Source organism: Rutidosis leptorrhynchoides, chromosome 3, assembly GCF_046630445.1.
Source record: "Rutidosis leptorrhynchoides isolate AG116_Rl617_1_P2 chromosome 3, CSIRO_AGI_Rlap_v1, whole genome shotgun sequence".
In the NCBI taxonomy this organism is placed as follows: Eukaryota; Viridiplantae; Streptophyta; class Magnoliopsida; order Asterales; family Asteraceae; genus Rutidosis; species Rutidosis leptorrhynchoides.
In genome coordinates this window covers 540,058,878-540,086,758 of record NC_092335.1, presented here as the reverse complement: position 1 = coordinate 540,086,758, position 27,881 = coordinate 540,058,878, and the positions used below count along the sequence as shown (strand labels likewise).

Sequence of the window (27,881 nt, the reverse complement as noted above, 5' to 3'; positions counted from 1 at the left end):
ACACTTTTAATATATTTTGATGTTTTAAGTTTATTAAGTCAGCTGTCCTCGTTAGTAACCTACAACTAGTTGTCCACAGTTAGATGTACAGAAATAAATTGATAAATATTATCTTGAATTAATCCACGACCCCGTGTATACGTATCTCAGTATTGATCACAACTCAAACTATATATATTTTGGAATCAACCTCAACCCTGTATAGCTAACTCCAACATTCACATATAGAGTGTCTATGGTTGTTCCGAAATATATATAGATGTGTCGACATGATAGGTTGAAACATTGTATACGTGTCTATGGTATCTCAAGATTACATAATATACAATACAAGTTGATTAAGTTATGGTTGGAATAGATTTGTTACCAATTTTCACGTAGCTAAAATGAGAAAAATTATCCAATCTTGTTTTACCCATAACTTCTTCATTTTAAATCCGTTTTGAGTGAATCAAATTGCTATGGTTTCATATTGAACCCTATTTTATGAATCTAAACAGAAAAAGTATAGGTTTATAGTCGGAAAAATAAGTTACAAGTCGTTTTTGTAAAGGTAGTCATTTCAGTCGAAAGAACGACGTCTAGATGACCATTTTAGAAAACATACTTCCACTTTGAGTTTAACCATAATTTTTGGATATAGTTTCATGTTCATAATAAAAATCATTTTCTCAGAATAACAACTTTTAAATCAAATTTTATCATAGTTTTTAATTAACTAACCCAAAACAGCCCGCGGTGTTACTACGACGGCGTAAATCCGGTTCTACGGTGTTTTTCGTGTTTCCAGGTTTTAAATCATTAAGTTAGCATATCATATAGATATAGAACATGTGTTTAGTTTATTTTAAAAGTCAAGTTAGAAGGATTAACTTTTGTTTGCGAACAAGTTTAGAATTAACTAAACTATGTTCTAGTGATTACAAGTTTAAACCTTCGAATAAGATAGCTTTATATGTATGAATCGAATGATGTTATGAACATCATTACTACCTTAAGTTCCTTGGATAAACCTACTGGAAAAGAGAAAAATGGATCTAGCTTCAATGGATCCTTGGATGGCTCGAAGTTCTTGAAGCAGAATCATGACACGAAAACAAGTTCAAGTAAGATCATCACTTGAAATAAGATTGTTATAGTTATAGAAATTGAACCAAAGTTTGAATATGATTATTACCTTGTATTAGAATGATAACCTACTGTAAGAAACAATGATTTTTTGAGGTTGGATGATCACCTTACAAGATTGGAAGTGAGCTAGCAAACTTGAAAGTATTCTTGATTTTATGAAACTAGAACTTTTAGAATTTATGAAGAACACTTAGAACTTGAAGATAGAACTTGAGAGAGATCAATTAGATGAAGAAAATTGAAGAATGAAAGTGTTTGTAGGTGTTTTTGGTCGTTGGTGTATGGATTAGATATAAAGGATATGTTATTTTGTTTTCATGTAAATAAGTCATGAATGATTACTCATATTTTTGTAATTTTATGAGATATTTCATGCTAGTTGCCAAATGATGGTTCCCACATGTGTTAGGTGACTCACATGGGCTGCTAAGAGCTGATCATTGGAGTGTATATACCAATAGTACATACATCTAAAAGCTGTGTATTGTACGAGTACGAATACGGGTGCATACGAGTAGAATTGTTGATGAAACTGAACGAGGATGTAATTGTAAGCATTTTTGTTAAGTAGAAGTATTTTGATAAGTGTATTGAAGTCTTTCAAAAGTGTATAAATACATATTAAAACACTACATGTATATACATTTTAACTGAGTCGTTAAGTCATCGTTAGTCGTTACATGTAAGTGTTGTTTTGAAACCTTTAGGTTAACGATCTTGTTAAATGTCGTTAACCCAATGTTTATAATACCAAATGATATTTTAAATTATTATATTATCATGATATTATCATGTATGAATATCTCTTAATATGATATATATCCATTAAATGTCTTTACAACGATAATCGTTACATATATGTCTCGTTTAAAATCATTAAGTTAGTAGTCTTGTTTTTTACATATGTAGTTCATTGTTAATATACTTAATGATATGTTTACTTATCATAGTATCATGTTAACTATATATATATATATCCATATATATGTCATCATATAGTTTTTACAAGTTTTAACGTTCGTGAATCACCGGTCAACTTGGGTGGTCAATTGTCTATATGAAACATATTTCAATTAATCAAGTCTTAACAAGTTTGATTGCTTAACATGTTGGAAACATTTAATCATGTAAATATCAATCTCAATTAATATATATAAACATGGAAAAGTTCGGGTCACTACAGAGGTCAAAACCTCGCAACGAAATCAATTAATATGGAACGTTTATAATCAATATGAACGGGACATTTCACAACTCACAGTCCACGAATAGTACATGCACCTACTTTTTTTTTTCCTTCTGCTTCCCAGAAACTCTGTATGACTCACCATAATACACTTCTGTTGGCCAGACACAAGTATATTATCCTGAATCGCACCTTCATTCTGAGTCGCTCGAAATGAAAAAATACTACTTGTCCCTTTCACTAGCTTAAGTCCAACAAGTCTCCTTAAATGCTTCGGCAATAATTAAGCTACTTTATAATTAATCATTCACACCATCTGTCCAACAATAGTTATTTAAACATTGTCCATCAAATGTTTAAGTATAATCTACCAACATTACCACACATCCAACAAGCATAGGAAAATATCTGGTAATTAAATTCCACTATCGACATATCACTCCTACTCATGTCACTGTCTAACTACTTTATGTCGTCAAAAGCCCACTGCGTAAAGATACCCAACACATCTTTATCTAAGTCACGGTTTTAAATCCCAACAAGTCAACCTAAAGGTCACCTTACCCCCACAAAGCACACAAGCGTCGCAACTAAAAAATACAACAACATAACCCAACAAAGTAAATCTTACACTACAATCAAGATCTACCAATCTAAAACACACAAAATATATATACATAACCATATACATATATATATATATATATATATATATATATATATATATATATATATATATATACAACTAAACAGTACGAGGATTTTAAAGCATACCTGTATTCGTATCATAATCATCATCTGTATCAGCAACCATCTGATAAGCTCTTGATGTTGTCGTAGGTGGATTCTTTCTTTTCTGCCCTACTGGAGAACCAGAAGATCCACCTACCGATCCCGACTGCGCTCCTGGCCCCGCCCCAGAACCTGATCCTCTTACATACGGACATTGAGCTGACCTATGCCCCACTTGATGACATCTCCAACATACAACCTCTTGGAACGAACACATCTGAATCTCGTGTCCCACAATACCACATCGCAAACATCTTTTGGTTGAATCTGAACAAGGACCACTATGAGATGATCTGCAACTATAACACCAAGAATTCTGACTTGATGCTGACCCACTTTGTTCTGACCCACTTTTATATTTCAACTTAACAGACTTCTTTGACCTAGAGTCTGACTGACTCATCACCTGATCTTGTTGTGGCATCACATAATCTTCCATTCTGTTTCTTGCTGCTCTGACATCATCTTCTACCATCTTAGCCATAACGAATGCTTGCGATAACGTCGTCGCCATCCTAACCATTGTTCTATACTCTGGTAAAATTATATTAACAAAATGTTAAATTTTGGACTGGTCATCTGGAACCCACTATTGCACGAACCTTAATTTATCCATATACTACTCAATCACCTCATCTATCGTCATATGAGATGTCATTTTCATTGCCAGAAATTCCGTCTTAATTCGATTAAGGTCATAAGACGAACAATACTGCTCATAAACTTTACTATAAAATTGTTCCCAAGTAATCATGCTCACTTGCTCTTTTGGTATACTAGAAATAACAATATCCCACCAAACCATTGCCCTATTTTTCAGCATACGACTAGCATAAATAACCTGTAATTCTGGTTTGCACTGATAGGCCTTAAAAACCTTTTCTATCTCTCTTAACCAGTTAAGGGTTACCATTGGGTTAGAACTTCCGGAGTACTCTGGTGGATTACAATTCATAAACTGTTTGAAAGTACATTTCTTCGGTTGTTGAAACATCGGCATCTGATACTGACCCCACATCTGATTTTGAAACTGTTGATTAAACTGAGGTGGCACCTGATACTGTTGAGGAAATTGATACTGAGGTGGTAACCATTTATGTTGTTGGAAGGCATCCCCAGTTTGCTGATAAATATTCGACTGCACCGGATACCCACTAAACATCTTATTCGAAACACTACCACTTGGATTCACTATTACCTGACGTTGTTCTAATTCTCTTATTCGCTCACGTGCTTCCTTTAACTTACTTTCTAAATCTAGAATGTGCTCATGCGGATCCTCTTCTGACACATACCCGTCGTCATCTGGGGCTCTGAATGTTCCGGGGGCTGACGGACCAGTTGCGTTTCCTGTATTATCTGCCATATCTGCACTACCACAACAACTCACATAAACTCTTAGTGGAAAACATGTTAGTGCCTATCGACTAACACATAACAACCCTATATTCACTTAACCCATCCCCTCTGATATGTTTGACACAACACAAGGTTTGGGAACATGACATTCAACACAATGTACATGCGGCCAAACCTATGATCTGATACCACAATTGTAACATCCAGTTTTTTTTTTAAATCACAGTGGAAGACTTAATTCATATAAATACCATTATTCGATTGCAAGCATGATTACCACAAATCATCTAATTAATTACTTAATTACAAACCACAGGTGTTACGTTAAATGACTAACTACATATATTAGAAAAGTTAAGACATCAGAGTTCGTCTTGTCAAACATATCGTCAGCCCGACTCCCATCCCTACCAGCACTAAGATCCAAAACCTGCATGGGATGAGGTGAGGGGTTAGCACAAGGCTAAGTGAATGGAACTTTCAAAAGGTCTAGCATACAGTACCAACTTGTACTCCTACAACAACAACGATATGCAACCACATATAACACACAACAACTAGCAACTAGCAACTTTGCTTCAACTAGAGGATCATCGGCTTGTACGGGCACACGACCACTAGCTGATTAGTCTAGCATCTACCGATAGTCTTTACTACTGAATCCCCAGTATAGTCATCCACACGCAGGCGATGCGTCGTTCAGCACTATACTCAATAAACAGTAGCCAACTAGTCCCAACCACAACTAGGTTGACCTCTCTAAGCTGAACCTAACAGATCAAGGTTCCAACTACAACAACTTGTGCACATACAACCAGTCAACTACTACTACTACTACAGGCAACTAATACTATTGAAAGCATGGCAACCTTAAATGCGATCAACTGTACAACATAACTACTAATCATGGCAATTATTAATAATATAAACATAGTAGCGCAACTTGCTACTCTATACTACACCAAGAGATAATCCCACTCACCGAATACCAGCAACTAGCTCAGATAATCTATCACTGGGCTTTTTCCTTATCCTTATCACCTGAACATAAGGCAAATCAAGTTTGTTTCTGCCTGTTAACACAAAACAGCACAGTACAGTAAATCAGTCACAAAAAGCGCTGCTAAAAGTCCACCTAACACTTATGCATTTTCAGAATTTATATCCTGATCATCATAAGTCACGCGGACAGCATAACGGCTAGAAAACAACTAAATTACACAATACTGCATTGCTGATCTACATCCGTACGGTTGCACATGCATTCGTACGGTTGCAAGTCCATCCGTACGGTTGCACATGCATCCGTATGGTTGCACACTCACTGCCCGATTGCACCAACACCAATGCATCTGTACGGTTGCACATGCATCCGTACGGTTACACCGTGTACCCGTGCGGTTGCAATCTGCAACTGTAGGGTTGTATTCATCGAGCAGCAGCAGCAGAAACTGACGGGTTTCGAGCCAAAAATCCGTTTAGGAAACACTTATAGCACTTATAGAAACATCAACCCCATCCAATTTCATCAAAACAACACCCAAATCACTTGATTTTGACCAAAAATGCACTTTTAACAAAACCTAACCAAAAACTCCATTTAAACTCAGATTACAACATGAACATGAATGATTCTTACCTTGATATGACCACTAAATCAGTAGCAACTGATTACACAACACAATTTAGATTCAAAATCGAGATTCAAGAGATTAAGGTTTCAAGAGAGTGAATGTTAGGTACGGAGTAATATTTGGAAGCTTCAAGAAAATGAGAGAAGAAGCTGACTTCTGGCTTTTATAATTAGGTTAAATACAATACCCCATCACACACGGGTATTTACCAGTTATCTAATATCTTTCGTACTTAATTTGACTACCCTAACGGAGTCCAAATTAAACAAACGAACCTGTTCTGTGACCCTTGTCACAAACTGGTCTCAACTAAACAACTAAATAATTATAAACATATAATTATTATAATAACAAACAAATACACCTAAGGTTAAAATGGTCATTTTAGCTAGGTCTGGTAATAAGATGTTACACCATCTCGGTACACCAAGTTCTTGGTATGTTGCTATCGACATGGGCAGTGTTGTTAATAAAGAAGAATGAGCCGCGCCAGTTCCCAATAGAATCCTTGGGAGAAGTCATCATGCAAGATGACCGCGGAATGAATACCATCCCGCATCATGTGGCGTAAGGCTGTTAAAAGTGCGAAAGACGTTAAGTAATGGTTGCTTATTGCGAGGTCTGCAGTACATCTCAAAGAGCACAATTTTGTTGACGGCGTTCGGATGCAGTTGAGCAACTGCAGCCTTGTAATACTCGCATACACTGCGAAAGAAGGGTGTAAGTGGTAATCGTAGGTTGCATGTGAAATAGCAGCCTCATAAATAGTAATCATATTCTTTGGAGGAGCATTAGCTCTATCCTCTGCTGTTGGTGCAGTAGGAGAAAACTGCGCTAATAGTGGGTAGTGCTGTTGAAGGGTTTCGATTTTCACTGTTGTCATATAAGATACAAAAGCGTTAGGAGTGTTCGCGGAAGATGATGATGCCGTTTTTTCGATTATATAAGTGGATCTGGTAATGAATTGTAAAACGGCGAAGTATGAATTGATTAATTGCAGGTGGGAATTGATAGAAGATAAGAGTGAGTTTCGGTAAATTTTGATCGATTAAGAAGTTGAAGGTGAAAGTGTAAAGTTGTTAACGCGAGTTGATTGGCTATTTATAATTAAAATTTAGGCGAGGAAGTCGTAAAGGCAATGATTAATTTTTAACCGCTAAAATTACCGCAACGTTGCAACGGTAATTAAATAGTCGTTATTGCGTTTCTGATTTGACAGCTTTGCAGAGTTGCTGTTATTATTACGCGTTGTCATTGCAAAAATCAACGGTAATAAATTACCGATGGAAAATTATTAAAATTTATTACAAATATATTAAAGTCGCATATTTTAGTTTTTAGAGTTTATCATGATACATTTGCTTCGCAAAATGTATCATAATAAACTGGGGGACATGATCATATACATAGCATTGTATATGTATATTTTACTTATTAAAGGTTAAAAACGGAAGTTACGCGAAGTGTATTCAAAAGGATTGGAATATTCACCGAAAATAAAGATAGCGGATCAGTTGCCGCATTAATAAAAGACTGCGGGTTAATTCGCTAAGATTGCGCGGATGATTAGACAATCCGCAGACCGCGAATATTTCAAATACTATAAATAGAGAGCTTGGCCTCTCATTTATAGGTGGTTAATTCTCTGCCATTTGCCCGAACCTCTGTAATTTTCTCTTGTGATCTTGCCCAAGGAACTTTTACATTGTGTTAAGGTGAATCATGCTAATTAACAATCAAGACCGGGTTGGGGTGGTTGATAAATTGATTACTAAAGTGAAAGACGATCATCAGGGCCCAAAATAATCATCAAACATCCCATACTCCATCTTAATCTCATTGCACTCAATCCATAATTAAGTAACTCATTGATTATGGATTGATCAGCAAGAAAGTGCGAAGAATGCGCAGATTTGTTCTAGACACCTTTGCCAATCTTATGCGGGTATGCTATGATTATATGCGTTGCAAAGAAGATAATAACATTAGACCATTTGTATCGCCAGAGGTTCAACCCCGTTGAAGCCTATGTGGTAGGCCAGCAACGCCGAAGCTCGGCCGTATCCCGGCATTGGCCGGTCACATTTTTCAGGCATTGGTGAGAGTCCAACGAGGTAGCCAACGGCCGTTGAGGCCACCAAAAAAATCAAACCGTTGGGGATTGATCCGTTGGAAAAAAATAATAATTTATTTTTATATTTATCTATATATACATACTCTATTAAATCATTTTACACACACACAAAATCTTTCTTTCTATATTTCCATTATCATTTAAAAAATAACAAACAATGGAAAATGCATACAAAATGTTCAATTTTAACATTGATGACTCCGATGATGAAAAGGTGGTTAATTTTATTAAGAGTTTAACGGAAGAAGAGGTGGAGGGAGAAGCGAGTAGTTTATGAGTCCCTCAAACATGGGTTTATATTGCAAGGGATCGTGAAGATGCGGCTGTGAGGTTATACAATGATTATTTTTCAGAAACACCCGTGTATCCGGAAAAAAAATTCAAACGACGTTTTCAAATGAGTCGTGAATTATTTCTTCGAATCATCGAAGGTATATGTAACTTTAATAGTACAAATATTCCCGATTATTTTTTGTATTTTAGGGAACGTCCAGACGCAGTTGGTAGTCAAAGTTTGATGATCCTACAAAAGTGCACCGCGGCCATACGTCAAATGGCGTATGGAACTACACCAGATATGTTTGACGAATACATAAAAATTGGTGAGAAACGGCTGCTTTATGTCTAGATAATTTTTGTAGATATGTATTTCATTTGTTTTCTCCCATGTATTTGAGAAAACCAACCGCCGATGATATTGCCCGACTTTATAATTTTCACGAACAAAAACATGGTCTACCGGGTATGCTCGGTAGTATAGATTGTATGCATTGGGAATGGAAGAATTGTCCAATTGCTTGGCAAGGACAATATACTAGAGGTGATAAAAAAGGCCCATCTATTATGCTTGAAGCAGTGGCTTCTCAAGATTTGTGGATATTGCATGCATTCTTTGGTATGGCCGGTGCAAATAATGACATTAACGTTTTAAATTATTCACCGTTGTTTAACACTATAAAAGAGTGCACTGCTCCACCTTCACCGTTTAATGTAAACGGTCATCACTACGAGAGAGGGTATTACCTAGGTGATGATATATACCCAAATTGGGCTATGTTGGTCAAAGCTCCCCACAATCCAATTGATGAACAGCATAAAAAGTTTTTACGGTTTCAAGAAAGTGCAAGGAAAGATATTGAACGTGCATTTGGAGTACTACAAGGTAGATTTGCCATGTTAAAGACTCCGACAAGATCTAAGGACTTCAACAAAATTAGAAGACATATGTACGTTTGTGTTGTATTACATAACATGATTCAAGAAAATAACATTTTTGTGATTTCGAAAATGTAACAACCCAACTTTTTCCTTTTACTATCGTTACTTGTCTGTTAAGTATTTAACGATATTTACTTAGACTTGTGTGTTTAATAGAATTAAATACATGCTTATTAGAGGGATTCTTGAATTAATAGGTTATATTAATTTATGAATTTATTTCGGAAAGTGAAATAACTAGAAAACTTTACGATTAAGTTAATCGCGTAGAAAGCTTTTCAGTTTACGGAACTCAGAAAAACAACGAAATAATTATTTTCAATAATTATTTACTTTAAGAAAAACTAATTTAATTTATTATTTATTTAGTGAATTAAATCCGTTGATTTTGTTTCAATGACTAGTTAACGTTCCGGAGACCCAGTACGATTAACGACACTCGAAACGGACCACACGCATATGAGTAATTAAGCAAAACGACGGCCGAACCCCCCCCCCCCCCCATGGAACCCCTTATTGGACTTTAAATTGCTAATTGGGTCATTAGTGGTGAGATTAGGGCTTAAGGGGACTATAAAAGGAAAATAGAATTAGAAACCCTCATTCTTCTCCCTTGTTTAGTCGACATCTCCCTCCCCTCTCCCTCTCTTTGGCCCTCGGCCATCACCACCACCATACCATCATCAAAAGTTGTTTTTGGAAGAAACCCTGTACACGAACATTGTTGCTTTAATCGTTCTCTACGCGATAGTATAAACAATTTGATCAATTGAGGTATAATTGCTAACCCTAGTTTTCATAAATCTGATTTTTATGCAATTACATAGTGTAGTAGAGTCTAGTGCTCAATTAATGGTATCTTGTGTTGTTATTAATCGTTTGATTGCTTAATTAACGTTGTTTACATGAAAAACGAATTTGTATTTTAATGATATGATTTAATTGACATGAGAACTGATCTTGTAACATGTTTTAATGGAAAGATATTTAGTCATTTATGTCAAACGTTTTCTAGTTACGTTTTCGTTAATAAATGACTTGATTTGATAATTAATGCGAATACTTTTCGGAAATGTCTCACATAGAGGGCGTGACCACTAAACTGTGGGACCAGGAGTTAATATTCAGTTAGTGGATTCTGACGGGGTATTACAGAAAAGGGATGAAAAAATGATTACTCACCCAAGTAAGCAACCTATTAGGTTGGAAAGGAATGTGATTTCGTAGCGCTAATACTAATTTTGATAATTAATAATCTGTTATGTATTTTATTTTTTTGTTTATGAATTTTAAATTGATGTATTGTTTTAGGAATTAATGTACTTTATTTTCATTAATAAAAAGTAGTCGTTTATTTCATTCATTCGCAAACATACGATTACATTATTTTCCTAAAAATTGAAAAACAACTTAGTTCCTAAAACGATTACATTATTTTCCTAACGGCTATCTTCAACAAACACCTTCATCAATCATTGAAAAACACCACCACTACTCTACTCAACAACACAACACGTCATAGTCATCAAAAAAGTGCAAAAAGTGCACAACACGAACTCACAACACGAGTTACCACTACAAATGGTCTTACTCGCACTTGTGGTTGGAATAGGGACAAAAGTTGGAAAGATGATTATGATCATCATCACAAACAAAAATAAATTATCTGGATCTGCGCGCAACAATTCCAGAGGTCATTGCACAATGATAGATTTTCGTCTTGTGGACCAAAGGAAAAATATTCGTCGCACAAATGGAATCATGAAAGTTTCGCAAAGGTGTGAAATATGTCAAAAACTCCGCAAGAAATCCTATCAACTGAGTGTTTCAGTTTCACATTTAGAAAACCGAAGCCATTATCAGATGATAATAAATGTGAAACGTCGAAGTTTTTCTCATTTCACAATGATCATGGACATGATACTGATACGTGTAAAGAGCTCATCGACAGGGTTTGTTGTGGCTTTTAACGAAGGAATTTGAATCAAATTAAAGATGTAGAATTTAATACGTAGAGGGATATTCTATCTTGTACCCCGGATAGAATCTATGTAAACTCCACTCTTAATTCCTTATCATCAATGATTTTACATTATAAGCTACTTTCTTTGAAGTAATCAAAGAAGTAGCAAAAGCTTTCACCCGTAATAATTCTAAGTGATTGTAAGCTTTTAACTTGAGGTGATCAAGTTAGTGGCATTGTTCTTATAATATAAACACCATTCTACTTAGTTAACTAATTTCCTTAAAGGGACTTAAGAAATTGATTGTTCTTGTGATAAGAACAGTTAGTATCTCATGGAGATATGAGTGATCTAAGTAGGCCTTAATCTTTCAACGAGATAGAAAGATTTTTAATGTGGCTAATTAAAGAACGAGTGTTGTAAACGAATCACCACCGGGTTTGTAGAAAATCTTAGTAAAGCTAACTCTCAACATGATGTTTCAAGGAGTGGATTAAGGAGGATTAGTTAACATCCTCCCCAACCACTATAAATCCTTGTGTTTATGCATTTTACATTATTTACATTATTGTATTAAAAAACACAAATGCTTTCGCACTTAAAATGTATGCTTTGATCATCAAACATATCGAAAATGTTTTAAGATACCACTTAGTTGTTGGGATTTAACATGTTCCAAAATACTTAAAACCCATTTAAGAAATAAACTTTGTGGAAGCGTGTAAACCGATTACAAACATGTTATTCTTTAACCAATTAAAGTCAAATCCCAAATCGGATCAAGTTGTAAAATATGCTTACAAACTACAAGTGAGTTAAGAGATTATACCTTCTCCAAGTTAGGAGGTAACAAAGAAGATGATGATGAAGATAAGTTCCAAATGGATGTAACCTCAAGTTGTAATACCCCAAGCTTGACACCAACACCTTCTTGAGTTTGGTTAGGATTTCTACACTTGAAATTACCCTTTTAAAACTCAAAAGAACCCTTTCTTTTCCTCTCTAAATTTCGGTCAGCATCATTGTCAAAGGGAGAGAGAGTTTTAAATGTCTTGATATGTGATTTGCATGTGTATCTAGTCCAAAATAAGGCTTGGTACATATGCATATAGAAATGGGAAAAGTAGCCAATGAAAGGAGTCTTGGACATGCAAAACATCCCTTCCCAATGCCACTACCAAATTTATAAAATTAGATTTTATAAAATATATTTTATAAACTTCCAATATATATGTTATGTACACTTTATTTATAAAACTCATTTTATAAAATGTAATATAACTTAATTATTTAACCAATAAATAATTAAATCCGCATTATGTAAATTAATCCATAATTTATTTACATATCAAGAGATTTAAAGAAAACCAATTTTCTTATAATTCAAGTGTAGTTTGATCAACAAACCAATCGCTAAGATCAAATATGAATAAGATGTCGATTAGCTTGTTATTAGGTATGACATGACTTGGATCAAAACATACTAGCCACATTAATTTAATATGTCTCTCGGTCATACGAAATACCATCAATCTCCCACTTGCACGAGAAACATAGGAAATTAATGCAAGTGATGGATACCACCTAACGACCGTCCATCACTCCCAATATGTTATGACTTTATGCCATTCAATAACATCATCCCTTTCGAGATCCCAACTCGAACATGAATATGTGAATCTTTCATTACATCCTTTCGTCCTAGATGTCATGTTAAATCTAAGAGATACAGAGTGATCACTCTCTTCTAGATTTAACTTTATCAAGCCTTAGACATCTGACTCTCAACGAATAAGAGGGACAAATTCCATCTTGACTACATACGTCCTAAATATATACTTTGTATTATACCTGAGCTCTTCCTTATGAACTACCATATTTCAGAATAGCGAAGGAAAGAATCAAGGCACAATACTTGGTAAATATCCGAACCCAATATGTATCTCAGGTCAGAGGATACAATGACATTCGCCTTTACTCAAGATTACATGTGATCTACCACAAAGGTTTCGTTCAGTAAGTCTTGAGAGCGGGTTTTCCAATATTTGTATCCCACAAATATCTATGAACCTTGGTAGCAACCTTGCCCCACATTCAATCGGAATGTATACCAATCCAAGTTCATAATAGTCTGAACCTCACACTTGTACCCACAAATGTGATCGACTATGGAATTTAGAATAATAGCTTATTCATGGATAAAATATGCAAAATAGGAACATGACTCAAAATAAATTAACACCATAGTTATATTAATGAGTTTGAACCTCTTCGTTCCATTACAATACTTAACACAGATCATGACCAATGTGACGGGTCTTTTGGTGAGCACGAAGTTCCTTGATTTGAGCAATCACACCCTCGTTGTCACAAAAGATCTCAAGAGGGTCCTGAATGGAAGGGACCACTCCTAAATCGTCGATGAATTTCTTCATCCATGCAGCTTCCTGCGCTGCCAATGAGGCATCAATGTATTCTGACTCTGTAGTGGATAATGCAACAACATCCTGTTTTGAACTCTTCCAAGAGACCGCACCTCCATTTAACATGAAGACAAAACCGGATTGTGATCTAGAATCATCTCGATCAGTTTGGAAGCTCGCGTCCACATAACCTTTTACTGCGAGTTCCTCCTCACCAGACCCGTATATGAGAAACATATCCTTAGTCCTCATAAGGTATTTCAATATACTTTTAACAGCAAACTAATGAATGTTTCCAGGGTTATTCTGGTATCCACTTGTCAAGCTAAGAGCGCATGACACATCCGGTCTAGTGCATATCATTGCATACATGATTGACCCAATAGCAGATGTGTATGGGACATTCTTCATTCTCTCATGTTCATCTTTCGTGGTGGGGTACTAAGATGAACTGAGAAGTGTTCCTCTTTGAATAGGTACCAAACCTTTCTTAGAGTTCTCCATCTTGAACCTCTTCAAGACCTTTTCAATGTATGTACTTTGATTCAAACCTATCAATTTCTTGGATCTATCCCTGTAGATCCCAATCCCCAAAACGTATTGTGCTTCTCCAAGATCCTTAATGGAGAAGCATCTACTTAGCTAAGTTTTGACACCTTGCATTTGCGGAATATCATTTCCAAATAACAATATATCATCCACATATAGTACAAGGAACATGATAGTGCTCCCACTAGCTTTCTTGTATACACAAGCTTCATCACCATTTTTAAAGAAGCCAAATTTCTTGGCCTCCTCATTAAAATGATGATTCCACATTCTAGATGCTTGTTTTAATCCGTAGATTGACTTCTTTAACTTGCATACTTTGTTAGGATATTTTGAATCAACAAAACCTTCGGGCTGAACCATATAGACATCTTCCTTAAGATATCTATTTAGGAAAGCGGTCTTGACATCCATTTGCCATATTTCATAATCATAATGAGCAGCAATGGCAAATAATATCCTAATAGACTTAAGCATTGCCACAGGGGAAAAAGTTTCATCATAGTCAACCCCTTGAGTTTGAGTGAAACCTTTTGCTACAAGTCTAGCTTTATATGTATCCAAGTTTCCATGCATGTCGGTTTTCATCTTGAAAAGCCATTTACAATCAACTAACTTGGAGCTAGTAGGTTGTACAACTAGTTCCCAAACTTGGTTGTCATACATGGATTGCATCTCAGCGTTCATGGCTTCCTGCCATTTATCTTTATCAATCCGTGATAAAGCATCTTGGTAGTTTGTTGGTTAATCCAAATCAACCACATAGCAATCATCCATGAGATACCCATATCTCTCAGGAGGACTACTAACCCTACCAGATCTATGAACGTCTTGTATACTTTGATCACCCATGTGATCATTCCCAACATTTTGATGTTGAGTGCTAGTGTCAACCAATTGTGTATCATCTTCTTAATCTTGAACCTCTTCAAGATCTACCTTCCTTTCACTATTACCTTCCATAAGGAACTTAGTTTCAAGGAATTCCGCCTTCCGAGCAACAAATACATTTTGCTCGATTGGATCATAGAAATAGTATCCCATATCATCCTTGGGATATCCTATGAAAATATACTTCGTGGATCGAGTATTCAGCTTATTAGCGACAAAGCGCTTAGGATAAGCTTCGCATCCCCATACTTTCAAGTATGATAGAGAAGGAGGTTTTCCAAACCACATCTCATGAGGAGTTCGTTCCACTTTCTTGGTTGGGGCCATATTTAGAATACGAGCCGCGGAGCATAGACAATAACCCCAAAATGATAGAGGTAACGAGCTTCTTGCCATCATAGATTGAACCATATCCATTAGGGTTCGGTTCCTCCTTTCGGATACTCCATTAAGTTGGGGTGTTCCATGGGGAGTAAGTTGCGAGATAATCCCACAACTTTTAAGATGATCTTGAAAAGCATCGCTTAGGTATTCACCTCCTCTATCGGTATGAAGTACCTTGATTGTCTAGTTGAGTTGATTTTGTACTTCGTTTTGATATTCTTTGAATGCTTCAAAAGTTTCGTCCTTGTGTCTTAATAAGTAGACATATCTGAAATGACTGAAGTCATCAATGAAAGTAACGAAGTATCTTTCACCATTCCTAGTCATGGGCTTAAAGGGTCCGCATACATCTGAATGTATTAATCCCAATAAGTCTTTAGCCCTTTCATAGGTCCCTTTAAAAGGTGCTTTAGTCATTTTGCCTTGTAAACAAGATTCACATACTTCAATTGAGCCTAGTTCACTTGATTTCAAAAGACCATTCTTTTGAAGTGTATGCATTCGGTTCTTGTTTATGTAACCAAGGCGACAATGCCATAAGTAGGAATCACTCAAATCCCTTTTGAGTTTCTTGGTGTTTGCATGGTATATTGAGCTATTGAATGATGTGTCATCATGAACCAATTCATAAATACCATTCAAAGGTGAAGCCTTAAAATAGAACACATTATGTAAAGAAACGTGGATATCATCATTAAAACCACATTGTCTTAAACGGGATATAGAAATAATGTTTCGAGTCAAATCAGGGGCATACAAAACATTTTTCAAAACAAGCTCCAAACCAGTTTGTAGCTTCAAAACAAAGTCTCCTTGAGCTTCTACGTCTACCTTTGCACCATTTCCCATGAAGAGGCTTGTTGTTCCCGCATCTAGTTTACTTCTTTTGAACCCCTGCAAAGAATTGCAGATATGAGTTCCACATCCTGTGTCTAATACCCATGTATTAGAAGAAGTAATACTAAGCTCAACGTATACTATGTATACATTACCCGAGGTTTGCCCTACATCCCTCTTTTCTTTCAACTCCTTTAGGTAGATCGGGCAGTTGCATTTTCAGTGACCCATTTCACCGCAACCAAAGCACGGATCTTCCTTGGGGTTTCCTTTACCAGCAACCTTTTGCTTCTTGTTTTTGTTGGTTGGGGTAACCATCTTCCCTCTTCCCTTGCCTTGGTAGGCGGGTCCTTTCCTCTTAGCCACCTTTGGCTTAGAAGTGGAATCGATCTTGGACCCACCTTCATTGATCATAAGCACGGGTGAAGCCCATTTACCCATGCTTGATTCGGCCGTCCTAAGCATGGCATGCAATTCGCCAATGCTCTTATCCCAACCATTCATGTTGTAATTCAACACGAATGTGTCAAACCTTTTTGACAAAGAGTTGAGGATAAGGTCCGTGGCTAATTCATTAGACACGTTACAGTTTAGACGGTACAATCGATCAATTAGGATTTTCATTTTAAGAACATAGGATGAGACGGATTGGGAGTCGTCCATTCGACAAGCATGAAGCGCTTGAACCGTTTTGAAGCGCTCAATATGAGCTTGTTGAAGGAACATCTACTTCAACTGAGTGATCATCTCGTATGCCCCATGATGCTCAAAATCCTTTTAGAGCTCGGGGATCATGGTCCCAAGCATAAGGCAAGAAACCTGCACCGAATCGGCGCAATATTTCTCCCAATATGCCATACCTTCAACATCATCCTCCTCGGGTTGATCGGGAATGGGGTCTTTCAACACATACGCCATGTCCTCAAGCTTTAGGACTATTCTTAGATTGCGATACCAATCCATGAAATTCGTATGGTTGAGTTTTTCCTTTTCGAGTAAGGATCTCAATGTTGATTGGTGCGTTTGAAATGTTGTTGTTATTGGCGGCCATCTACAAAATTTAACAAAGTTCGTTTAAGTATCAATTTTAATTTAACAATCAATACCCTTTTTATCCAATTGATATATTAAATTTTATAATCCAACGGTAAACCAAATTCCGGTTAGGTGACCTTTATCCCGTTATTTGATTTAGCTAGGTAGTCATTATATGACAATTGCAACCCTTTGCAACTTCTAAGGTATGGGATCATGCAATTCTTTTGCATGGCATATTTATCCCATCAACGCCTATTTGTTCCTCATGCTTCGGTGACCCTAAGTTCGTGATTCCCAAATCAAGTCGTCCTACTTGTGTAAACATGTAAACTTAACATACAAGTGGTTAAGTGACCTTTATCCCACAAGCATGCGAAATTCACCTTAATCATATTAGTTTGCTCATAACAGTTAGGTGACCTTTATCCCATCATGAGTTCCCTAACATGCTTAAGTGTCATACAAAAGGATGGCGTTAAACTTGTTTCCTTTGCATGTAAAAGGGTTTTTGAGGTTTATTTATTCTAGTTCAAGAAAACTTTTATACCATACACTAACATGCATTTAGTGTGTGGTACATGTGAAAATTCATTTTCATGTCATGTAATAAAACCAATTTTATTACTACTAAATCCTTTTAGTCATTTCAAATTTAACCAATTAAATTTTAGCTTAATTCTTTGCAAGTTGTTAATATATGAGATAAACTTGTAGCATACAAACATATAATCCACAATCAAACAATAAACAACCAAGCATGCAAAGAATATGTTCACAATCAAGCCAATTTGGTGGACATTTTTTTAGCAGAAGACGAATGTCACCGGTCAATGGGGACAAACACAGATTTGGAGATTCCAAAATCTTCCACTAAATCTTGCATCTAAATGCTTTCTCTTTGTGTTCTTCCTTGTCACCATCTTGTATCTTCATCTTATTACAAAAAATATATCTAATACATTTTTCTCTAGAAAATGAAAATACAACCTAATCTATTTTACATACCAAATATAAAATAAATTACATGACCAAATGAATAATTATTATTACAAACCAAATGAATAATAATGAATCAACCAAACATATAACCAACCACAAGGTCAAGACTAAGATTGTGAACATCATCATACAACCAAGTATGACCAAAATGGAAAAACCCAAAACCCATTTTTGGGTCCCCATAAATTCGGCCAAAACCAAAAACCACCCAAAACCCAAAAAATTTTGCATTCTACTATCATGCATGTTCATAGAATGCAAATATAGTGGGTTTAATAACCATCTCGAAGCATATTCCAACAACCTCGGCTCTAGATACCATTGTTGGGATTTAACATGTTCCAAAATACTTATAACCCATTTAAGAAATAAACTTTGCGGAAGCGTGTAAACCGATTACAAACATGTTATTCTTTAACCAATTAAAGTCAAATCCCAAATCGGATCAAGTTGTGAAATATGCTTACAAACTACAAGTGAGTTAAGAGATTATACCTTCTCCAAGTTAGGAGGTAACAAAGAAGATGATGATGAAGACAAGTTCCAAACGGATGGAACCGCAAGTTGTAATACCCCAAGTGTGACGACCCGAAAATTTCCGACCATATTTAAACTTGATCTTTATATGTTTCTGACACGATAAGCAAAATCTGTAATGTTGAGTCTCGAAAGATTTGGAATTATATTCAAGTAATCAATTACCCTTTTGACTGTGCTTGACGATTCACGAACATTTATGTGTATGTAGATATGTATATATAATATATAAAATTATTAAGTTATTATCAAAATGTGTGTGTATATATATATATATATATATATATATATATATATAAATTCCATATTTAAATAATAAATATTCAGTATATATATATATATATATATATATATATATTACATAAATATTATTATGTAATGATAATATTTAATATAATAAGTTTAATTATAAATTATATTTGTTATAATAATATTATTGTTACTTTCAATATTAAAATCTATATTAGTAATATTAATATGAAAATATATATATATATATATAAATAAAGTATATAGAATATATATATTTTGTGATATCTAAACTATTTAGTAAACGAAGGTAATGCTCAATTGTCATTCGATTGATTGTAAACGAGTTAAGAAGAAACTTATGTAATTTTAAAATAAATGGTGATCCGAAAGTGAGCTATATAAATTATAGGCTCATTAAAAATATATTTAGGAACTATTTGTTGAATTTTAAAACTTTTTATATTTTACTTGGGGTTGGTAGTGAATAATTAATGTAATTTTTATTTAACATTTAATAACCGAATTTTATACCATAATGACTGAAATAATTAAAGAAACTTAATATAAATATTCGGGATTTTTCTGAGAATTTTTTTTTAAACCGCCACTAATTAACATTGAAGCACGATATAGCGCTCCGTGAAAAAGGATAGGTAATTAAAATCCATTTTCACCCGGCTGCTCCACTATTCTTTTAATAGATTTAGTGGATTCATTGTCTTTGATTAGTTTTAAGTCACCATCCACTTTACTTACATATACAAACATATTACATGTGCATTCTGCGTAAAATAAAAACCCACATGTATCCCTTCAATCATTTCAACTCTTTGACAAGCATCACCACCTCTTTAATTGTCACAACCTTCTTCTCAAACCGCTACCACCATCGGTTCCCTTCTCCACCACCACTACAACAGTTATACAAGCCACCACCACCTAGGATAACCATCACCACCACCGAACACCCATCACCTATATAGCTTGTTCGTCTTTCTGTCTCCATTTAAAGTCGAACAACACCATCTTCAACCTTTTAACATCACCATCCGCCACCCTAAACCACCATCAATCGCCACCTATATCTCTCTTTCTCTCTCTCGTCCACCTCTCTCACTCTTAACTATGATCGAAGACCCCCTGCACCAGCCCAAAAATTAAACCGCCACCAAATACCTACTACTACTGCTACTAGGCTATTTTTATGTTTCATCTTGAACCATATTAACCGCCACCTCATTATTATTTTTTTCGCTGAAAGAGCTGCGATTGCAGCTGAAATATTTCTGTTTCACTTCGACTTCTGCTACTACTACGCTACTGCATACTGTTGCTGTTATGTTCTTAATTCCTACGAAAAGAGCTGCTGTCCCAGCTCCGGTATCTACTTCCATGATGATGGTACAATACACAATACACTTTTGTTTCTACTTCTTTTAAGGTTAAGTGAATTGTTGATGATTGGTGTTAAAATAGTGAAAACAAATACGAAACTTGGGATAACCTTTGAGTTAATGACCATCGGGCTTTATTAACAAATATATTTTGGACTTCTTTAATTTAAATGGATCGAGAGAAATTTGGGTTGTGTGTTTGTTTTATTATTGGGCCGAAGTAATTCTGGGCCAATTACTATGCTAGGGACGAGTTTCAAGTGATAAAAATAAGATTATGATTAAGTTGGCTGATGATTACTGTGTTAATGATGATCACGATGATGGTGTTGAATATGTTATAAAAATCGATGATACGAAGATGATGATGAGTGTTATAATCTTATGAGGAAGAAGATGATTACATGTACATGATGATATGTATGATGAGATGATAATTACGGTGTATAATAATGATGATGGCAAGTTTAATACGGATTACACAGTGGTAATTTAATGATAATGTTATTTGATGATTATTAGGATTTGGATTATGACTATGATGATAATATAGAAAAACAGATAGATAAATGGTTACATAGTTTTTAATCCAAGATTGTTTCAAAAATGAACAAGCAGAGGAATGGTTAGTGGTGTTAGCGGGTGAACGAGAGGTCTCGAGTTTGAGCCCGGGTTGGGACATTTTTTTTTGGAAGCTAATTCTTAAGGTAGTACTATTCTTATTCTTATTCTTATTATTATTACTATTATTTTTTATTATTATTATTATTATTATTATTATTATTAAATATATTAAAAGTATTAAAATTATGATTAATATCCTTAATAATATATTTTATGAGTATAATATTAATATAACATATATATATATATATATATATATATATATATATATATATATATATATATATATATATATATATATATATATATACTTAATATTTCAAATGACAAATACATTATTATAAGTAATGTGATATATAATTAATATAGAAACTAGTTTGATTACTATTACATGCTTATTATGTGTGTTAATATATATATATATATATATATATATATATATATATATATATATATATATATATATATATATATATATATAAATGATATAGGTTCGTGAATCCGAGGCCAACCTTGCAATTGTTCAATGCCGTCATATGTATTTTTACTACGAAATACAGTATTGTGAGTTTCATTTGCTCCCTTTTTAAATGCTTTTGCGATATATATTTTTGGGACTGAGAATACATGCGCTGTTTTTATAACTGTTTTATGAAATAGACACAAGTACTGAAACTACATTCTATGGTTGAATTATTATACCGGATATCACCCTTTTAGCTTGGTAGCCTAAGAATTAGGGAACAGACCCCCTAATTGATGCGAATCCTAAAGATAGATCTATTGGGCCTAACAAATCCCATCCATGTTATGGATGCTTTAGTACTTCGATTTTATATACAGATGAGTGTACCTGTATATTTGGGGATATTCTAGATACATTTGTTAATGTCGGTTACCAGGTGTTCACCATATGAATGAATTTTAATTCGCTGGTTATGCGTACTATTTTATTACACAGGTTATGTGTAATATAAAAATGAAATCTTGTGGTCTATTAAAATTATTGAAATGATTGTTATGATAAACCTATGAACTCACCAACCTTTTGGTTGACACTTGAAAGCATGTTTATTCTCAGGTATTAAAGAAATCTTCTGCTGTGCATTTGCTCATTTTAGAGATATTACTTGAAGCATTCATGGCATATTTCAAAAGACGTTGCATTCGAGTCGTTGAGTTCAAAAAGATTATTATTAAATCATTTATAGTATGGATATATATTATGAAACGGTATGCATGTCTGTCTACTTTCGACATAATGAAAGTTTGTCTTTTACAAAACGAACGCAATGTTTGTAAAATGTATCATTTAGAGGTCAAATACCTCGCAATGTAACCATATGTTATTGTATTCGTCCTTATGGATTAGGACGGGTCGTCTCACCAAGCTTGACACCAACACCTTCTTGAGTTTGGTTAGGATTTCTACACTTGAAATTACCCTTTTAAAACTCAAAAGAACCCTTTCTTTTCCTCTCTAAATTTCGATCAACATCATTGTCAAAGGGAGAGAGAGTTTTAAATGTCTTGATATGTGATTTGCATGTGTATCTAGTCCAAAATAAGGCTTGGTACATATGCATGTGGAAATGGAAAAAGTAGCCAATGAAAGGAGTCTTGGACATGCAAAACATCCCTTCCCAATGCCACCACCAAATTTATAAAATACTTTTATAAAATTAGATTTTATAAAATATATTTTATAAACTTCCAATATATATGTTATGTACACTTTATTTATAAAACCCATTTTATAAAATGTAACATAACTTAATTATTTAACCAATAAATAATTAAATCCGCATTATGTAAATTAATCCATAATTTATATACATATCAAGAGATTTAATAAAACCATTTTTCTTATAATTCAAGTGTCGTGTAGTTTAATCAACGAACCAATCGCTAAGATCAAATACGAATAAGGTGTCGATTAGCTTGTTATTGGGTATGACCCGACTTGGATCAAAACATACCAGCCACATTAATTTAATATGTCTCTCGGGCATATGAAATACCATCATAAGTAACTATTCAACCCTCTAGTTACTTACAATTGGTATCAGAGCGGTTGCTCTAATCTTTGCTCAAAATTATTTTCAATCTCTCTGAAACAGTTTCGTTCAAAAACTCGAGTTAAAGATCTTGGTAATAAGCTCTACTCTTTCGAGATAGCAACATATTGTTAAATATCTCAATACTCCGAAAGAGAACAGTTTAATGATAATGAATAATAAACAAGGAAAAATGATCACCAATCATGAGCTCTAAAACTTGTTTAAAGTTGGAAATGTCAAGGAAGAAATCAGATACGCACATATTCTAGCAACTTCAAAGCTACCACGTGATGAGAAGTCAAGCAAAAGAATTAGAATTCTCAAATTCACATCCATCATGTTGAGAAAAAAATACCACCATTTACATGGTGAGGTAATGTGACGACCAGGAAATTTTCGATCAAATTTAAACTTAATCTTCAAATGATTTAATGTTTCTGACACGATAAGCAAAGGCTGTAATGTTGAAATCTCAAAAACTTTGAACTGTGTTTCATATATTCATTTGACCCTCGACTATTCCCGACGATTCACGAACCACTATTTGAAAATAAATACATATATATTTAAATATAAATATATAAATATGAAAGAGAAACTTATGTGATTTAGTTCATTTGTGTAAATAAAAATAATATATATATATATATATATATATATATATATATATATATATATATATATATATATATATATATATATATATATATATATATATATATATATATATATATATATATATATATATATATATATATATATATGATTTAGAATTTATTTAATAAACGCTCGTAGCACTCACTTGTCATCTTGATAGTTATTAATCAAGTTAAAAACGAACTTATGTGATTTTAAAATAAACGGTGATCCGAAAATGAGTTCTATAAATTTTAGGCTTACTAAAAATGTATTTAGAATTTAGTTATTAAATTTTAACACTTTTTATATTTTACCTAGAATCTAGTGGGACAGTTGATGTAATTTTTATTTAATAATTTAATGATCGAATTTTATACCATAATGATCAAAATAAATAAATATAGTTAATTTAAAAATATGGGATTTTTCTGAACACTTTTATTCGCCACTAAGTAACAACGGAGTACGTTATAGCAGTCCGTAAAAAACTGTCGGTAGAAACAATCCAAATATTTCGATGGCTTACTGTTTGTTTCACACACAGTGCACTGATTGAAGAATATTATAATATATTATTATTATATTTATTATTTTATCATATGTCTATATCTATATATTTACATACGGAGTATTATGTGATCATTTTATAAGCCACCAACCACTTCATAGAACTGTAAACCACAAACAACCACCTCAAAACCCATTTCATCTTCAATTAAATCATCACCATCACAAACCCATGATTACAAACCAAAACCCAAATTCGTTTCTTGTTTTTCTTATCGAGAACCCACCATCTTTAACCACAACGACAACCACCACTTGTTTTCTCTTCCTCATCTAACACAATAAACCACATCACTTTGCTAAATTGTTACTACTACAACAATATGCTTTTACTGTTGTTTTTGAGTTTGATTAACACCAAACCATCATCACATTCTTGCTAAAACATCAACCATTTGAGCCACTTGCTACGTTCCATCTATTACTATTACCATATCCTTACTACATCCAAATGACACCACTTTCATCAAATCATGTTATAACACACATGATTCTATTAAGTTGCAACTCGTAACCCAATAACCACTTGTTCTAAGTTATTCAACGAAACCTCAAAATACCATCAATTACTAATAATAACACAACCACCATCATTGATTATCATTGAACATAACCGAACACCCTCTTGGTCGATCACCCGATACAAACCCACTTCACAACTATAGAGCCGCCACCCACAACCTCAAACAGTCCAACACCTACTCGCCACCATCTCCTCATCACCGGCCACCATAATCACAACCACCAGAGTCCACCGGCTACCACAGTGAACCATCGGCCACCGTCATGTCCATCTATCTCTATTCATCTCTCTCTCTCTCTCTCTCTCTCTCTCTCTCTCTCTACGTCTCTCTCTCTCTTTCTTTCCTGCAAGTCACAACACCACCACTTTGAATTTTCTACCATCATGAGATTCACACCTCAAACCTTTTCAACTATGAGCCACCATTGCAACCCACCTCCGGTCACGATGAACAAACCAACACCACCCTTCTGTATTTTTTTCTTTTCTTCTTCTCTTGTTTCTGTTTGTTCATGTCGGCAGAATCACAGAATTTGCTGCTGCTGATCTCCCATTATCTCCATCACATACAGTTCTTATCTACTACTGCTCCTGTCAGTTTCTGTTTCATGATGACAATCGGAGAAGATGATGAACAGTTAAATGATAATGATGACGATGAACAGTGAAGAGTTACGGTGATGATGTTACAAGAATGATAACGTTGGTGATGATGATTATAATGGTACTATGATGATACGTGATATACGATGAAGAAGCGGTATGATGATGTTCGACTGTTGACTGCTTCTGTATTATTGTTTTTGTGTTTTACTACGTATTTAACGAGAATGAAGATGGTGTTGCTGATGCCTTAAAGATGATGATGAAGAACGCTAATGATGATAATATGTAGACGAGTTGATGATTCTATGTTAACAGAGATTTGACGATGGTTGCTGTGACAGGAAACAAAAGAAACCATTATTATTTCTTTTACTTGATACTAGTTGGGCCAACTTTTAATGGAATGTTGTTTTGGGCTATATTAATGGGTTAGCTTATCATTGGGCTGTCATGTTTTGATTGGGCCATAGCTATGTTGTTGGGCTATTTAAATGAAGGCCAAACCCAATAAACTGATTAATGAGCTGAGTCCGAACAGATGAAGGTTAAATAAATTGAAGTTATGAATTAAATCAGAAAGTAACAATCAGAGGAATGGTTAGTAGCATGTTAGGGGAACTAGAGGTCGTGATTTCGAACTCGGGCTAAGGCAGTTTATGTTCTTTTTGAAGCCTTTTCTCTTAAGGTAGTAATATTATTATTATTATTATTATTATTATTATTATTATTATTATTATTATTATTATTATTATTATTATTATTATTATTATTATTATTATTATTATTATTGTTATTATTATTATTATTATTATTATTATTATTATTATAATTATTAATGTTATTCCAAAAATTATCATTATAGTTAAAATTATAAAGATTATCATTTTTATTGAAAGTAATAATTTTATTATCATTTTCCTTAAAATTAACATTTTTATTAGGATTATCATTAGGATTATTATTACTATTACCAATATTATTTTTATTATTATTATCATATGTATTAGTATTATTATTAGTAGTATTATTATCATTATAGTTATTAATATAAATATTAGTATTATTATTATTAGTAAAACCATTATCTTTATAGTTATTATTATTAGTATTCATTATTATTAAAAGTATCATTTATATAAAAATTACCATTTTTATTATTATAACTATTATTATTATTATTATTATTATTATTATTATTATTATTATTATTATTATTATTATTATTATTATTATTATTATTATAGGATGAAACAACTTTTATTTATTATTATCAATATTATTTTATCGAATGACTATTAGTTATATAAAACTATATTTACTACATATAACATAACTATATTAATATTTTTATAATAAATACTAATTATTTAACTAAAGTAAATAAAGTAAATATATCTAACTAAATTATTAATAAAACCTATAAATTGCCTTTCAAAAAAAAATAAAAAAAATAAAAAAAATAAAACCTATAAATTATTAAAAATAATAATTATGTCACTAAGAATAATATATAAACTTGTTCGATTACAATTATGTGTTTTAATATATATAATTGATATATGTTCGTGAATCCGAGGTCAACCTTGCATTGTTCAGTTCCGTCGTATGAATATTTTTACTACAAAATATTGTATTGTGAGTTTTATTTGCTCCCTTTTTAAATGCTTTTGCAATATATATTTTTGGGACTGAGAATACATGCGCTTTTATAAATGTTTGATGAAATAGACACAAGTAATTGAAACTACATTCTATGGTTGAATTATCGAAATCGAATATGCCCCTTTTTGAATTATCGAAATCGAATATGCCCCTTTTTAGTCTGGTAATCTAAGAATTAGGGAACAGACACCCTAATTGACGCGAATCCTAAAGATAGATCTATCGGGCCCAACAAGCCCCATCCAAAGTACTGGATGCTTTAGTACTTCGAATTTATCATGTCCGAAGGTTGTCCCGTAATGATGGGGATATTCTATATGCATCTAGTTAAGGTCGATTACCAGGTGTTCACCATATGAATGATTTTTATCTCTATGCAGTTTGCGAAATGCCTGATATGAGAAGTATATTTATGAGAAATGGAAATGAAAATCTTGTGGTCTATTAAAATTATGGAAATGATTGATTATGATAAACT

The 27,881-nt window shown here is 33.7% G+C and overlaps 1 protein-coding gene across 1 annotated transcript in view; it reads left to right on the top strand.

Moving 5' to 3' along the window:
* The first annotated feature begins 8,902 nt into the window (after positions 1–8,902).
* Positions 8,903–27,881, top strand: part of LOC139901986 (uncharacterized) — an 86,306-nt gene continuing 67,327 nt past the window's right edge. Inside the window, exon 1 of the mRNA XM_071884644.1 lies at positions 8,903–9,398. Within this exon, the coding sequence (XP_071740745.1) occupies positions 8,903–9,398 (496 nt within the window). The remainder of the gene's footprint in view (positions 9,399–27,881) is intronic.